General features: G+C 39.8%; 1 protein-coding gene across 2 annotated transcripts in view; it reads left to right on the top strand.

The window, feature by feature from the left end:
* Positions 1–16,907, top strand: part of PXYLP1 (2-phosphoxylose phosphatase 1) — a 47,768-nt gene extending 30,861 nt beyond the window's left edge. For both annotated transcript variants that reach the window (XM_005428649.2, XM_031063327.1), the window contains 4 exons: positions 4,113–4,274; positions 5,137–5,263; positions 13,128–13,267; positions 14,574–16,907. In XM_005428649.2, coding sequence (XP_005428706.1) covers positions 4,113–4,274; positions 5,137–5,263; positions 13,128–13,267; positions 14,574–15,505 — 1,361 coding nt within the window. In that variant the 3' untranslated portion in view covers positions 15,506–16,907. The remainder of the gene's footprint in view (positions 1–4,112; positions 4,275–5,136; positions 5,264–13,127; positions 13,268–14,573) is intronic.
* Positions 16,908–17,841: the final 934 nt, after the last annotated feature.

Genomic DNA, 17,841 nt, shown 5'->3' with positions numbered 1-17,841 from the left:
TTTCCCTTTCTGTTGTCAAACTACCTCTGTAATAACATGTCCATATTCTTTATAGTTTCAGTGTTGGCAAAGGTTCCAGTTAGATAATGAAATATGTTTCAGATCTATTTTATTAACTGCTCTGGTTGGGCTAAATGCACATCAAAATCATCTGTTACATTTCTAGTTTACATTGTTGTATTCCTGTCGTAGTGAAACATGAGCTTTGAAAGGCACAGCAGTGGAAAAATCCTGCTCAAAACCTCCCTTAATCATAGATTTAAGTGTGACTGTGTGCACATTGGCAGACTTCTGTTTTGGGCAAGTGCATGTTACTGTGAACTAATAGAGAAATTCACATAAAATATTGCTAAGCTGTAAAAAACAATGTGAAAACTGTGTAGCAGTGTTCTGACCTTGTAATGATTTACAGCTGGAAGAGCAGAACTGAGTATGGAAAAAAAGAACAAATTTCAGCTTCATGTGAGGGGTTTCTAAATTTTTTTTTCCCTCTCTGAGCTGTATCAGTTCAGTACTGTTTGTACTTTTGTCCCTTACAAATGGACCAGAAAACCCACGGGGGAGACAGAGGTGGCATTGACACTGCAGGGGAGGATTTCAGCAGGGAAATACTTGCATACAGAGAGACTGTCAGCTCTTCTTCAAAGAGCTTTAGAGAACTGCTCTGTGTGGGACAGGGAGTACAAAAATGAAGGACCAAATGGAGCCTGCTGTGCAAAGGGAGCTGGAAAGGATGAGAGTGTGAAGCAGGACTGGAGAAGTGGGACAAATGAGCACAGCAAGGGAGCATGGAGGCCAAGTACTTGAAATGAGAAGGGAGGGAGAAAGGAGAGAACATCATAAATACACGAGGCACTAACAATGTCCAGGGAATGGTAGGAGATGAGGAAATAATTGAGAAGCAACTAAGAATAAAATTGAATATTAAAAATATTCAATATACTCTGTTGTTTCAGCAGCCAGAAATACGAAGGGAGTATGTGTTACTTGGGATCCTCATCCCAAAGCTCTGAAGCTGCAGAAAGTTCCAGCTTCTGAGGAGCTTTGACAAGGGCTGAGGAGCACCAGTGTGGCTGGGTGGGATCTTCAGGGTGACTGTGCTGAGCTGTGGGAAGGCAGCTCTAGCTGGGATTCATCTCTCCTTGGTCCTGTGTTGTCCTTCTTCCCTGTTGTCCTCCTCCCTCCTATCCCCATTCCCCCAACTCTGAAATACTTGTTATTTTCTTGTATATGCACCTGGTGGAGAATTTTAGGAGACTGCAGAGACTGGTGCCCAGTTCATGTTATTCCTTTTTCTATTTAGCTACATCATATAGATGATCCATGTGTTTGAGTAGGTAATTTGATTGATTGCCATTATTTTCATCCAATATGTGTTATTTCCAGTGTGTTAAAAGCAAATAGTGATTATCATAGATCTTCTCCCTTGTATAAGCCAAGCATATTCACTGTACAATAAGGACCAGTTTTACCAACTGTGACATGAACTATTGATATTTCTATCTCTGAGTCCATTTCCAGTCCACAAAATATTCTTGAGTCATACCCATAGCTGCTGTACTGACTTAAGACTCACATTTTAAAATGTTCTTTCAGTTGCTTTTTGAATTGCAAACATGTATTCTGGCAGTCCTGCAGGTGTTATTTTTAATATTCAATGTTATTCTTAGTATTCAATGTTATTCGTAATCCTCAGTTTTATTTTTAATATTTTAAAGACAGTAGATAAGTCCACAAAATATTCTTGAGTCATACCTATAGCTGCTGTACTGACTTAAAACTCACATTTAAAAATGTTCTTTCAGTTGCTTTTTAAATTGCAAACATATATTCTGGCAGTCTTGCAGTGTTATTTTGAATACCAAGAATAGTATCAAATTATATAATATTAAATAATATTAAATGTTATTCATAATCTTCAGTTTTATTTTAATATTTTAAAGACAGTAGATGCTTCTCTGTAAGATTCAGTGCTTTTCCTTATTCTTGAATTTGTCTGGCAGTGTTATGGTATTTATTCAATCAGTTTGATTAGGATAAATCAGAGACCTATTCTTTCTGAGACTTGCTTTCTGCAGACAAGGTATTTGGCCTCAGGAGTCATTGGCACTTGATTTTAAAAAGCTGCTGTATGCTTCTGTTGGCTTCTGCCCTTAATAGTCTCAGTACAAAAGTGGGATCTGTTCAGGGTTTTTGTGGTTAAAACTGCCTTAGATGAAACAATTAGGATCTTTATTTTGCTTTTAAATTTAGGATCAGAGTTAACTTGGAATTTTTGCTGTTGGGGTATGGTTTCCCTGTCTGCTGGAACACTCCTGTGTCTAAGCTGACTTGAGCTACTTCATCCAGCTCTGTGTGTGTGACATTGGGGAGCAGTAGCTGGGTTGTTTGTGGGTTGCTCTAGACAGAATTGCTGCAGAAAGCTGGGAGTTGTTGCTGTAACCTTTTCTGGCTTGGAACCTTGGCCAATAGAATGTTCCTGTAATCTGTGCCATGGACAGCTGCTGTCTGCAGTGCTGTTTATTTGCAGAGTCCAGTCACTGTTGTATGACATTCTTGGGTTTGAGATTTATACCCCAAGTGCAAGTGTACTGCAAAGCCCAGAGCTCCCAGCCTCTGGTGGGTATTGCCAAGGCTCTGTGTTACTGCCAGTGTCTTAGGCAGGGGTTTGCAATGTCTCACAACCATGTGAGCCTAAGCAAGGAGTTAAAAATTGAGTCTGGTAGATAAAGGCAGAAGTGGCAGCTGAGCTCCACAATTAAAGTGTCCAAAGTCAAAATTACATTTTAATATTCTCACCAAACACAGCTGAAAGCAAAATCTGAAGCAATTTAGTGAAAAGTTTCAAGTCACTGCACTTGGCAGGTATTGGCCTTGTCAACAGCTCTAGCAAGGCTGTGGAAAATGCTTGGGTTCTGGTTTTGGCAAAGAGTGACCACATAAAATATTTGAAGTGTAATGTATTGTAGTGTAAGAATGAAGAGCCTGTGTTTATTACTGGCTATGTGTTCATAAAATCTGTATGTGTTTTGCTTTGGTTTGCTGTCTTTGTTGGTTTTCCTGGTCTGTACAACTATTTATTGTGGAGCAAATTCACCTCTGAAATTGGAACTGGGAGTCAAGATGGAACTGAGGAACTGACACAGAAGAATTAGTAAAGTTTTGCTCTGAAATTTGTTGTCCCATCTTTTCTTTCTTGCTTATTTTTTTTTCCTCTCAAGATAGTAGACTAAGGGGCTAAAAATATGAACACTTTTCCTCCTTGTTTTTACCTCTAAAGCTTCTGATTAAAATTCCAAAAAATAGAAAATAGAATAGAATAGAGGCATTTGTTATTACAAGTATAGTCTGGGAAGACTCATTAATTAAAACTCACTGATGCTCTCACTTGAAGGCAGAGTCATTACAACTCTGGCCTTACATTTAGATATGCTTCAACTTTCATCTACATGTCAGGAGACTTAGTGGTGATATTTCTGTTAGCTTCTCCTCTGTATGTGTTTACTGCATTTCTTTGTGTTTCATATTTTTTGGGGAGTCTCAGTTTCATTCAAAGAAATATATTTTCTATGCCTTTTTTTTTAATAAGCCAGATTGTTTAAGGTTGACAAGGTGGCAATGTAAGGACAGGGATTAGTGAGGAAAATGATGAATAATCCAGTCCTTCAATCCTGACTGCTTTGTTTTCCCAGTGGTTTGTACTACCCTCATCATAACTGTACTGTGTCTTTTGCTGATGTCCTTCAATGTCAGTTTTTAAATAAAAATTATGGGGGACAGTCAGACCTATTGTGACACTTTTTCTGTGATTCATGCTGAGAGACTGAGAGAAAAAGCAGCTTCAAGAAGAGTGCAAAACTCAGAGTTGTTCTACAGCTGGGTCTGCTCCTGAAGTCTTAGCCAAGCATTGACTTAGCCAAAGAGCTTTTCTGGGCTATGTAAATGAGGAACAAAAAAATCACAGTGAAGTTGTTGCATACTGTTGAGAGACATCCTTTCATGAAACCGTAATCTTTGTGCATAATTACTTAAAAATAATGATAAAAAAGTTATAATCCTCTATGTCCCTAAAGTCTCTTGAAGATGTATGGTGAATGTTTTGTATCTTTCAGTGCATTTAATCCCAGTAAACCCTGTGAGGGAGGATGGGTTGAATCCCAAGAGCAGGAAGAGAATAATGCCTGATCTGCTGACGGAGCCCCCTGCCATAGACCCTGTTTATGAAGCTCAGGTGTACTGCAACGTTCCCAGCATCGCTGAGCGCAGCATGGAAGGTGAGCTGGGCTGGGGAGGGCGCACCTCAGGTCAGCTGCTTGTTCCTTTGTGCTGCTATTGGAAATGAGAACTCTGTGCACTGTCAGTTCATTGCTGCTTGGAGAAGGTGGAGCAAATGCCAACTGGTCACTGAGTTACATTAAATCATTCCAAACCTGCTGCTGCCCTTCCCCTTCCCCTTCGCTGTCTTGATTTTTGGAAATTGTTCTGTCCAGCCACTAGTCAGCTATAAGTCTAAAACGGAAAGGGTTGGGAGGGGCATAGATATTTAATATTTGAATTGTAATTCTTGTTACACGTCAGCTGCATTTCAAACAGTTGACTTGGAATTCAGGAAGAAAAACCCCACAGAAGTAATTATTTTGGAATTACAAGCCATTAGACATGGTCAGCTAGAAGGCATATTTGCATTCTTTACTCCACAGCAGCTGCAGCAAGTTTGAATGAAGTCCTTCATTAGCATATCCTACTAATGGTTATCAAATAAATCACAAACTAGTATGTCAGAAAGATCCAGATTAGACATGCTGCAAAATCCATCATTATGATGGGGACCTGAAGAGAGGCATTATGAAAGTGGAATAACCTTATTGTGTTGAGAGTTCAGTGCTTGAGTAGTGTTTTGTGTGGTTGGTGGACTTCAGATGTACTGTGGAGATATGCTAGGAGCCAGTCTTGTATAACTTGTCTTGCAATCTGAAGTGAAATCTTTCTTGTATTGGTAAATTGTAATTTCCTAGGGGTGTTTTTTTCATTTCAATAACAAAGCTATCAAGCTCATGATACCTACATTTATTTTATATTAAAGAAAGTGGATATAGGTAATTTTTTTTTCCCTTGGTTTCCCTTTCTTCACTTTAGGTCATGCCCCTCATTATTTTAAGCTGGTGTCGGTTCAAGTGCTGATTCGACACGGCGATAGGTACCCTCTGTATGCCATTCCCAAGACAAAGAGACCTGACATCGACTGCATGTTGGTGCCCAGCAGGTAAAATTCTTGGAGATTGTTTTTACTGAGCTCTTTTTTTGCTTGAGAATAATTTTTTTCCTCTTCAGGAAACAATTTGTGCAGCCTGAAGTACGCTGTGACTTCTGACCATTGTGTATTGCCATGGTTTAAAAAAACAGCCCCTGGATCAGTGGTGCACAGTATCTTCTTTGAAACAAAAGCTATTGCATGTTACCAGTTCAGACAGAGTTTTCATATTTCTTTAAGAAGCAAAAACTATTTAGTTGGATATTTAAGTTGCCATTCCTCTTAGATAAGTTTCTACTTTACATTTTGAAAATGTAAGTGCATTGTTTGAGATGGTCTCTTCCCTTCACTCTTGCCTTCATCTGAATACAAAAAGCTCTTAGGCAGTTCAGCACTACCATAGGATATTTGTATTTATTTATCCATATTTATATTTATTTTTTCTTTTACTCTGCAGAAATATAGGTTATCAGAATTTTCCCTTAATGATTTGTGTCAAAATTCGGGAAAAAATGGGAGTTGTACATTTAACTATTAAAATACAAGTTAACAGAAAGTGCTACTGTTTGCTACATGACAACTCCCCCTTTCCTGTAGTTACCTCTCTCTGTTTAGATCTGTCACAAGTTAGTTATTTGTGTCTAACTGCCACTAAAACATCATTTTCCTTTCTGTTTCAGTATAGTGCTTTTGTCTAACATCATGTCTTTGTAGGTTGCTGAAAACTGTTTTCACACCTGAATCACTTTGAGCTGCAGATCTGATCTGAATTGCTCTTTGTGGGAGAACCTTCATTTTTTGTTTAGATTCTACTCACTGGTACAGGTGAATTATAGTGTACAGCATTAGAAAAGCCTGGTGATGATGTAATTTCCCAACCTTTGCCATGGCTTGTTTGATTACATGTAAGTACTTTTAAGTAGGATGATGACGGTGATTTTTCAGCAGAGGACTTACCAATGAACCTACTGAATACTTAAAATTAAAAGAAAATACCAAGATATTAGCAAAACCTCTGGGCAAATCTACCTCTTCATGCTGCTGTCCCCTCAGCAGTGTCAGGTGTGGAGATTTCAGTGGCTGAGGGCTGTGTGTTGTGTTCCTGCATCCATTACTCAGGAAAAGAGGCACAGTAGGTACACAAAGCAGAGTAGATGGACCATAAATACCTTTTTCCAGAATAGCATGGAATCTCCTCTGTCTTTAATTCCACACCAGAAAAGCAAGAACGTGATTTCTTGACTCACAAATGGCTTTACTCTGTTGTGCTGGAGTGTTACTGCCACGCTGAAAGTACATTTCACCTTGGTGCCTGGGAGGATCATGGAGCAGATCTTCATGGAAGGAATTTTCAGGCAAGTGCAAGATAAAGAGATGATCCAGGACAGCCAGCACAGCTTTACTCAGGGCAAGTGTGCCTTACCAGTCTGGTGGCCTTCTGTGATGGGGTGACTGAGACAGGGGTCAAGGGAAGAGTGACCAGTGTTGTCTACCCGGAATTCTGCAAGGCTTTCAGGGTGGTCCCTCATGGCATCCTTAACTGCAGCTGGAGAGATGTGGATTGGAAGGGTGGACTGCTCAGTGGCTGAATGGATGCAGAGGTGATCAGTAGCTCTGTGTCCATGGAGGCCCTTGGTGAGTGGTGTCTCTCAGGGCTCTGGGACCAGTGCTCTTCAATCCCTTCATTCCCAACACAGGCAGTGGAATTGAGTGCATGCTCAGCAAGTTGGCAGTGACAAGAAATTTGTGTCCAGCTTGAGAAGCAGATCCATGAGAAACTCAAGAGGGTAAAGAAGTTCAAGAGGTTCACCTGGCTCAGGGCAATCCCAGACACTGGGAGGAGTCACTGAGAATTACCCTGCAGAGGAGCTGGGGGTAGATGAAAAACTGGGCACGAGCCAGCAGTGTGCACTGGCAGCCCAAGAGGGCAGACACTGGCTGCTGCTGTTCTGTGTTCACACTTCAGCTTCTACCAAAATGCCTGTTTTGTCAAGAGGTGTCATCCAGGGGTCTGGTCCAACATCCTTCAGGAGAAGCTGGATTTCCTTGAGAGGTCCCTAAGCCCAGAAGCCCTCTGTGCCCACTGCAAACTGAGTAGCTTCCTGAAATGAGATGTGCATTCCTGAGGCTGCAGAGAGGAGACCAAACTTCAGTTATCTCTGCCATAGAGTGGAGTGGGAGTTGCTTTAATAAAACATTAATTTTTCTAAAAGATGGAAAATGAATTGTTTGCTAATAGCTATGATAACATTTTTAATGACCTTTCTGTAAGGGGTGAGATTATTTTCAGCATGAATTACTAAGTAGAGAAATATGATCCAGACTTCTATTGGAGTTCTTAAAGGCTCTGATCTTCTGATCTTTCTTAATATCTGTCATGTTAGAATGTATGTGAGAAAGCTTTATTGAAAAGATGTTAACAGCAAGTGACAGTGTTAGATGAGTAGCTGTGTTTCTCAATATTAGTGTGCCACATGAGACCTCAGTTTTGTATTTGTCAGAAAAGCTTTTATAGCTGCTTCCAATTCAGTTTCAGGCAAGGAGTACAACATGAAGGCCCTGGAGTCAGAAAAACTATCCATAAAAGGCAAGGAAGCAGTGTGGCTTTGACACAGAATGACCAAGTGGAGCAGTTGAGAGGGCACAGCCAGGCTCTGGGGAGGCCAGAGGGGAACACCCGTGGCTCTCTCTGATTTGTGAGCATTAGAGCATCACTGTGTCAATGACACATCCCTTACCACTCACAGCCACTGAAAGACCTTGTCTCCTCAAGAACAAAATTTATGTAAAAGAGCATCTCCTCTCCTAATTTAGGGCAGCAGAAAGATGAAAGGAGTTGGCTCTGCACCATTCTGTCCAGATGTGTTAAAGCTGACCTGACTGAATAAAGCTAGAATGAAGCCATTGTTTTGAGTGGAACATTCATTACTTCAGCATCAGGAAGTTATTTGCTGTGTTTGCCTGTCAGGCTTATATTCCTTTGTGATGTAAATTTGGAGCTTGATTGTAAATGTGTTTATATGGGGAGTGTGACAGGGTCTGTAATCACTGCCTTTGAACTGAGGCTTTCTTGCTGCTGTACAGTTGAGCTGAGATGTCTGATGGGAAGTCTGGCTTGTTTAAGCTTTCTGGACTTACAACATCAGATAAGCAAGCTGCTCATATGCAGGCTGCTCTTTATTTGACTTGGCATTCAGCTGATGGAATTCATTAATTAAGCAGATTATGCCACAGCCCCATGGACTTCTAATGGATATGCAAAATAGCCTTGAGGTCGTGCTTGGGTTTTGTGAATTATGGATTGTGACATATAAGTGTGGGATGAATATAAGCAAATGGATTAAATGCTTTGGAGATTTCTTCCATCTAAAACTTCAATTAATATTATTGTTATAATTTTTATTGTTCTGGATGCAAATTTCCAAAGGGAACCAAATAATGCTTTTTTTTCCTCAAGAAAACTACTTGAATGATGTTATGAAAATCTGTTCATTGTAGTATTTGCTTATGGGGGAAAGAAATTAATCCCACACATTTTTTTCCTTATGTAGCTCACATTTATAGTGTCAGAAGTAAAAAATATGCAGTGTTTCTTCACTGAGTTTGTATGTGGGAGAGCAGAAACGCTTTTTGGAAGATGCTAAAATGATTTCAGAAGACTGCTGTAATTTGATAGTAAGCTGGGTTAATTAGCATATACTTGAAGACATTTTGAGAAGTGTTGATGGTAATCATAAGAAGCTTAGTAACAAATAACGGAATTTTAGGTTCAATATGCACATGTTTTGAAACTGCCACAAAAACGAGCTGGGAGGTGGGAGATGAGACAAGTATCATACTGTGAGCTGAAGGGGGTGTGGATCTGACTTGGAGTGAGGTCAGAGTAGGATCCAGACCCGAGTCAGGTGAAGAAAGGTCTCCTGAGGCCTCTGCTGGCTTTAAAGAGTCAGGCAGCAGTGGAGGAGATGGAATTCCAGAGCCACAGAATGGTTTGGGCTGGAAGGGACCTCACAGATCCTCTCATTCCCCCTGCCAGGGGAGCACTGAGGAGTTTGTATAAAAGTGTACAAGCTGTGAGACCTTTATGAATAAATAATCCCCAACTGTACTACTGCTGCCTTAGGATCTCTTCTGTGGACTGCACTGATCTGTTGTTGGGTGTAGTGGCTTTTCCCATTCATTTGTTTTGTGAAAAGCACACACTGTAGTAGTCCTTTGTTCTCACCCTTTTTTTTGCCTACTTGAACTTCACAGAAAACACGTTATTTTTGCTTGAAGTTCTAAAATGATTTTTTGCATTTTAAGTAAAGAGAAAGGGATTCACTCTTGGGATCGTTTGCAGGCAGAATCGTGTATTGTACAGTTACAGAAAAGTCATGTTTGTGTGTCTGAAGCCTGGTGGGGTCATGTTTACTCACTGAGGGATGCACTGAGGGCTCTGCAACTCCTTGTGAGAAGCCTGCTCCTCTCAGCTTTTGCCATGAATTTTTGTATTAACTCCTCAAGGAAATAGGAAGTTTTATTGAAGGATGCCAGCTCTGTTCCTGGCAGAAATACATGTTATAGTTCAAATAGTTGTGCAATATTTCTTCCCTTTTACACTGGTTACAGTGTAGCAATAAAAGGTGATATTAAAGCATTTTAAGGCCTTTGCAAATATGATATTTAAGTGTTGATTGAGGATTTAAATGTTGGTCCATTTTAATGCTAGTGCATGAAAACCAGAGTATTCAATCTGGGATCTATTATCCCAGTACTTAGGTTGTAAATAACAAAAGGATCAACTGAATTAATTATTTGAGGGAAAAGAAGCATCCTCAGTTTTGTTACAGATAAAATTTATTCTATTGTACACAAATAAAATTATTAAAAGGCAAATTAACAGATTTTAAATAAGGGAACAAAATGCTAAAATTGGGAAATGTGGCTGTTGTTAGTGGGTTTATGAAAATGAAAATGAAAAGCTGTTCCATTTTCTGACAAAATTTGAAATATTTTTTATACTCCCACCTTTTGCAAATGTGGTAGCTTGCCATTGTAAGGCCAGGATATCTCTTTAGTTCATTTTTATTTTCTGATTACTCTTATGGAAATAAAATTTTGAGGATAATTCAGTCTTTTCAACGGAGCAATTTCCTTTGCTTCCTGCTCCAGCAGCCCCAGCAGCCTCAGCCGTGTTGCCTGGATACTCCATCTCCTGCAGCATCTGTAAATTGGCCAATTCAACAGGAGGATTCATATTCTAAATAAAAGCCAAGCCTTGGGGTGGGATGGGGAATGCTTTGTCAGCTGGGAGCCTGAGTGCTGCTGCAAGTCTTGCTGCTGAGAAAAATAGATGTTTGTTTGCCCAGTTGTACAGGGATATCTGTTTAACAAGGAGTAAGCTTTGAATTTCTATTCAGAAAGATGTCCAAAAGTCATATTTCATATATTTCATAATGCAGTTCTGCAGACTTGGGCTTATCTTGTGCTCACTTTAAATCCAATGTAATCCAAAGTTAAGTAACTTGCATCTCCATGTCTAATATTATTAATACACTGTATTAATGCACTGTAATATAAAATCATCAATTATCATCCCTTTTGTAATTTTATCTTAAAAGTTAATTTATTTTGCTTGCCATTTTTTCAGAAAAATCCTTTTGCAAAGTACAGATAAATACTTTTCTTTCTTCTTCCCTTTCTTTCTTCCCACAAGTGATTGCTGGCAGTTTTATCAGCACAGATTTGATTCCATTAGAATTCTTTCAGGCTTTTGTAAGCAAAGCAGCAAAAGAAGCAGAATGGATAAAGCAGTTCTGTATTTGCAGAACTTATTAATTAAATGAACAGAGTTTAAGGAAAATTTTGATTCTCAATTTATTCATGTGTAGAGTTTTACAAAGTTGAAAATTTAGAAAATTGGTGGTTCAGCCTGATACCTCTGTAATAAGCTTAAAAAGCCATTTGCTAATGGGTGTAATTTAATTTTCTCAATTTAATTCTTCCATTTTTAGATTTCACTGCTGGGCTGTGAAAATAGTGCAATGTACAAAATGTTCTGTTGGAAATGTTCATCTGGACCTGGAGTAAGCTTCTAATGTATGATTGTACCACAGGAAGCCTCTACTGCTTGAGAAATAAAAACTGAGCTTTGTTCTTTCTCTGCTTTGCAAATACTGATCTTCACTTGCCCAGTTAAAATTACAATATACACAAGAATCTATGGATTTAAAATATCATTAATTGGCTAGTTTTCCTTTAATTTGAAGTAAAATGAAAAAAATCAGTTTGATTTTTAATCTCAATATGCTTTTTGTCTCATTTTGCATTTTTTTCTTACTGGCGGTTGTGACATAATAGTAACATTTTCCTGCCAGGATTTTTTTTTCCTGAAAAGAAATTAAATACTGGAAAATTCAAGTTTTATAAAATGCTATGAGCTGCCTTTCTGTTGACAGACACTGATTCTTATGAGCTGTCCTGTATGTGCAGGCTGTGAGCAGAGCTGTGCAAGAGGTCCTCTCATGTGTGAGAGTTTCTCAGTTGGCTCTTCTAAATGAGCGTGGATGTCTTTGTCCCAGTTAACTTCTATTCCAGACTCTCACTCCTGCTTTAGTGGTGTTACTGCTCCCTCTGGTGTGTCATGCAAGAAAGATTTCTTTTTGAGACCTGAGATTTTTATATCCAAAATAGTTTATCCTTCTAACAAAGGTAAATATGAGCAGTAAACGCAAATCCCAGAGCTAAGAGATCCCTGACAAAATTTATTTTATATCTATTTTTTTAAGCAACATGAAGATAACTGTGTTCAAACTGAACATCCTATTTAGACAAGAACCATCTGGAGCAAAGTTGGGTTGCCAAGAAGTTTCTGATGTAGTTCTGCACAAAATTAGAGAGGTGACTGTAACCTTTGGTAACTGCTGACATTTAACAAGGAAGTCCCCACTTGTGTAATGCATTTCTGCTGTAGGAACCTGATCACCGATTCATTTTTTAAAGGTTCATGTTACCTTTGGGTTACATTGTGGGATTTTTTGTACCTGTAGCTTTCTTTGCAGCAGTACTGCAGTGAGCTGAATCTATGGTGTATTTGAAATTTCCAGTACAGTGTGGGAGATTTAAGCATTCTTTCACTGACTTGAACTCTGTTTCAGTGAGTTAACTTGGATATTTTAGTGAATATCTCTTCCACCTGCATTCATTACTTCTATGGCAGAGTATTTTACTTGTGTATGTGTCCAGGAGTGTTGGCCTCTTCCTTCCTGGATAAAAGTGCAATACCCTAAACAATGATTCCAGTTTTAATGGGGACACTGGGTACTGCTTTCCAGTCCCACATAACAGACTACACTTGCTATTTGATTTGAAGCTGAAGGAAGTAGAAATAAAAACTGAGATTGTGGTCAGCATTGCACATTACAATATCTGAGAATTCCTTCAAGATGACCTACTTAAAGTGCTGTATTGAACCCCTTTACATTGTAACTGGCTTTGGCTGTGCTGTTAAAGAGTGTTGGTACTTCAGAAACGAGAGAGGTTTGGAGGGTTTTTTAAGGATTTTTAAATATATTTTCTTTTTCATTTTAATTCATAACAGTATTAGTGACTGAATTCAAAGCAACCTCCAGAAATTGCTCTAAAAGACTTTGTGAAAGGTATCATAATTTTAATGTGACAAGACATAGTTCTTTATAGTTCTTTGGTAGATAGTAAGTAGTTAGGTTTCTTTTCCATACTTGCAGAAGTCCTGAGTAAGAGCAGATGTTGTCCCAGTGGGAAATAACTTCACATAATGAAATTTCTGAGCTGACATACTTGGAATTCTTGACTCCTCGAGCTGCTTTCCCATATGCTTTTGGAAGTTTCACATTTTGGTTTTTTATCTCTCTAGGAAACCTTCTCATCCTCAGCTTGAAGCCTTCATTAAGCATATGTCCAAAGGGTCTGCAGCCCAAATGGATGGTTCTCTGAGCAGCCTGCCTCACTTCCCCAGTCATTCCCTGTGTGAAATGGGAGAGCTTACACAGACAGGTGAGTTCCCCTAGCAGCTCTGTCTCATCCTCTGCTCTGTTAAACAGAGAAGGTCTGCTTGAGAAGGGACTTTCTGATTCTCTTTATATTGACATAAATGCTTTTTTATGGAAGCTTGTCATGTTGGTCATATCCTCAGCTATGTTGGGATATGTAACTCAACTGTACAAGTGGTAACAGTTGGTAGAAGCCATGCTTTGTCCTATAGCTTGACAATCCTGTTACATACTGGTCAATCTTGGCATCCCTTTTAAATTCCTTTGTAGCAAGTCAGAGCACCTTTCTTTCATGTTGCTTCACACCTCAAAGCTCCTCTGTTAGCCTTGTGACAAACAGCACTGCTCAGTCCCTCCTGAGGGAGATCTGGTGCTCTGTTACTGACGGGGCTGGGATTCAAAGGGACCCTGTGTCCCCTACAAGAGATGCTGATGTAGCAGACAAACCTGGTGTTATGGATATGCTTTACACATCTGGTGCCTGTCAAATTCTTGTGTGTTCTGGGATCTCTTTGGAAGGAACCCTTGGCCACTGTCAAGTCTTGCAAAGTGATGCCAGGAGAAAGCAAGGCAGGATACCGCTGAAATTGCACAAACACTTGGATTGTGTCACTGAGCTGGCATCTGGGGACTCCTGTGGCTTGCAGCAAGGTATACAGAGGTGTTCTAGTGCATAAAGGCTTCAGGCCTATTGCTTTGCTGCTATGCAAGAAATGTGAATTGTGGGATAGAGGTTTTGGCACTTGAGAAGGATACACTCTCCAGCTGGATAAAGGCAGAGCTTTAGCATAAATTATCAAGCAATTTAAATACTCCCTGAAGGAAGATGGAGAAGGAAGCTGGATGCAATTGCTACACCTCATGATTGTTTTGTGAGTTTACACACTAATTTACATTTTATGTATTTGTGTCCTGACTGCTAGTGGTTTTATTGGCTGCCATAAATTTTCAGGGGTGCAGCATTCTCTGCAGGTCTGAAAACCTGACTGAGGTGCAGTCTTCAAAAACACCTAACTTTTATGGTCATGTTAGACCCATTCAGTCTGTGTCTTAGTCCGAAGAATTAATATTAAACCACTGAGGTTATAAACAAACTTTATGGAACCAACTTCTTTTCTGTGTATCAGGCTAGTTCCTAGAATATGAGAAATACTGAAGAATAGCAAGTTTCTCATGTTTCAGTTTTCTTAACAGTCATCATAAGTGCAGTTCAGTTTTGTAAGTTTATCAGTAAGGCTACTAGCTGTAATTTTTTTTTTGCGTAACTGCAAAGATTCTAATCACGTGTTGTAATTTCTGTCAAAATGCAGGGGTTGTACAGCACTTGCGAAATGGACAGCTGCTCAGAGAAATTTACATCAACAAACACAAGCTGCTGCCCAGTGACTGGACAGCCAAGCAGCTCTACCTGGAGACCACGGGGAAGAGCCGAACCCTGCAGAGCGCACTGGCCCTGCTCTACACCTTCCTGCCAGATTTTGACTGGAAGAAAATTAACATGAGGCACCAGTGGAGCACCATTTTCTGCTCAGGAAGCTGCGACTGTCCCATGAGAAACCACTACCTAGAGGAGGAGCAGCGCAGGCAGTACAGCTTACGGGTGAAAAACAGCAATTTGGAGAAGGTCTACGTGGATATGGCAAAGATTGTGGGCATTCCCACCAGGCAGCTGAGAGCTTCTAACCCTATAGATTCTCTCTTGTGCTATTTCTGTCATAATGTCTCATTTCCATGTACCAAAGCTGGCTGCATTGGTATGGAACACTTCAAAGTAATCAAGAGACACCAGTTGGAGGATGAGAGGGAAAGACAGGAAAAGAAACTTTACTTCTTGTATGCACTGTTGGCTACTCATCCTCTCCTCAACCAGACTGTCAATAGGCTGCAGCGTATTGCAGAAGGCAAGAAGGAGGAAATGTTTGTCCTCTACTCTGCACATGATGTCACCTTGTCACCTGTTCTTAGTGCCTTGGGCATTACAGAGGCCAGATTTCCCAGATTTGCTGCCAGATTAGTTTTTGAGCTGTGGCAGGATGGGAAGAGGCCCAAAGAACACTTTATCCGCATCCTGTACAACGGTGCTGATGTCACATTCCAGACCTCCTTTTGCAAGGATCATTATAAACGTTCCAGCAAGCCAATGTGCCCACTAGAAAAACTTGTCAACTTTGTCAAGAGGGATATGTTCTTAATTTTTAACAGTACAAGCTACTATGATGCATGTCATAGGAGAGCACTGTAGAGAAGGGAGGAGGAAAGGAGGCAGTGTTAACTTATGTCAGTGATTTGTTTTCTGGCAGAGGCACAGTTCAGTTTTCTTACTTCTTGTATTTTCATGTGTAAGTACAGCAGGGTAATGCTTGAAACATTTTTCAAATAGTTTTATTTTCATTCAGGCTGCAGATGGCCTTTAGTAGAAGAACAAATGCCAAGGGTTATGTGTGTGTGTACACTCACAAATGCTGTTAACTGTTGTGATAAACCATGTGGTGAATGTGACCTGGCTCTTGCTTGATGGAGTGAGAGAGCATAGATTTTGTGTTTCTCTGTTCCAGAGCAATACTTGGATAGCCTAAGTTTAAAGCCAAAACTCCATTTTTTTCTAACACCATCTCACAGTAATTTTAAGCACTTCATATCAGGGTCATTATGAATTCCAGGTGTCTGCATTAAGGCATTTTAAAGGAATTTTTGAATTTCTTTACTCAGAGGAAGCCATAATATTAGAATATTATGGTCCTTAAAGCAAAGTGCATGTGTGTGTGTGTGAATACTTCTGAGCATGTACAAATGAGCGTGTGCCTTCTGCACCTCACAGACCTAGAACCCTTGGCTGTTGTTGCCAGTGCCAGAGAAGGGTGTACTGGAGAAGGGATACAAAACTCTACTCTCTGATTGCACTTTCAGCACTTTGAATTGTTCAAACACAGTCTAGAAACATGTGAAGGCCTTGTGACATTAAAATAAGTAGCAAACACTAACAGTACCACTAAACCTGAGTGGGAAATTTAGGCTTAGAAATCAGTTTTATGGTGAAGTGTTGGGTTCTTTCCCATTGTGAACACGTTCAAGCTGTTGTGCTATGGTACAAATCAGTATTTTAGGAATTTGCTATGGTGACTGCTTGAGACAGCTTGACTAAATACTGAGAAAACTTTGTAGTTGAGTTAGTATTTTTATGGACTAGGAAGCTCTTATTTTGTAAGACCAGACTTGTACATATTGTACTGTGTATATTTATAACACAGTAGATCTTTCTTACTTGTTTAGTTTGTAAAGACTTGTGGAGGTCACTTTTTAGATATTTTTTCCCATGATCAGGATGTTTAGACTTAAGAGTAAACTGTCTCTTATGGGTAATTTGAACAATGAGTAGATATGAAAACTTCAGACTGCTTTCATCTCTGTAGGAGGAGTAAATTGAGAACCAATTTTTAATAGAATTCCTAGAAATTTTATAATGATGGAGGTTTTGTAACCTCTAGAAATAAATTAGTCTGTGAGTTGTGATTCAATGGTGCTAGTTTGTCAAAGAAAACATAACTCTGCATAAGTTCTCTGACTCTTGGCATTCTACTCTCTGTTTTCAATGCTGCATTTGAACATGTTTCTTTAAATAAAATTCTGGGGTCTCTTTGTGTTTTTGTGTTATGTTCGTTGTGACTTCCTTAGCTGTTTGCAGGAACAAGGTGGATATTGTTAAGCTGCTTGTTGCATTTCTGATTTCTGCACTTAATCTGTCCTGGGCCCCAGTCTGGGCAGGAGCAAGTAAACATTTCATGAACACTGAACTAGAAATCCTGATAGAATATTTGGGGCTTTTGTACCACACTGGAGTGATAACCTTTCTGTCTAAGAGATCTAAGATCTGCTTGTGTGCTGGAGAGCAAACGGGAAGAGAGAATCTGAAAATGGAGCTGACTGTAGAAATTCTGTGAAGGGGACCTTTTGCCCAATATAAGTAGCAAAGGCAGAGACCCCATAACTTTGCCTTTATGTTGAGGTGGAACCTCCTGTGATTGTGCCCTCACTGCCTCTTCTCCTGTCACTGGGTAACACTGTGAAGATGTCTCTTATAGTTCCCTTCAGGTATTGATGAGATTTCCTTGAGCATTCTCTTCTGTGGGCTAAGCAGACCCAGCTCTACCCTCATGTCCGGTGCTTCAAATCACCTTGGCTGTCAGTGGGGACTCTCCAACAGCTCCATCTCTCTTGTCCTGCTGTGAAAAAGAGCACTGATAGCTGTTTCAGCCAAAACGGCCTCCCCTGTGGTCAGGGCAGTGGCAAGAAACCTGGATTTAAGGAAATTAAAGGGAATTTAAGGAAATCTGGAACCGAATTCAGTGACAACTTCAGGTTGTCAGTATCTGCTCACCTGTATGTTTGAGGGTCACTGGGTGGACAGAACCAAATCTTTAATGTAAAAATATTGTTTTAAGAAGGGCAAAGCCAATTAGTCTTTTGTGTGTGCATAGCTCATTAACATCTCCTGTTAGCCATACACACAGAGGATCTGCAGCAATGACAGACTTGATCCATTTCCAGTGCCACCAGAAGAGCTAAAGGAAAGAGCTGCAG

Source organism: Geospiza fortis, unplaced genomic scaffold (genome assembly GCF_000277835.1).
Source record: "Geospiza fortis unplaced genomic scaffold, GeoFor_1.0 scaffold900, whole genome shotgun sequence".
Taxonomy (NCBI): domain Eukaryota; kingdom Metazoa; phylum Chordata; class Aves; order Passeriformes; family Thraupidae; genus Geospiza; species Geospiza fortis.
The sequence above is the reverse complement of the archived record's forward strand: the minus strand, read 5'-3'. Positions and strand labels throughout refer to the sequence as shown.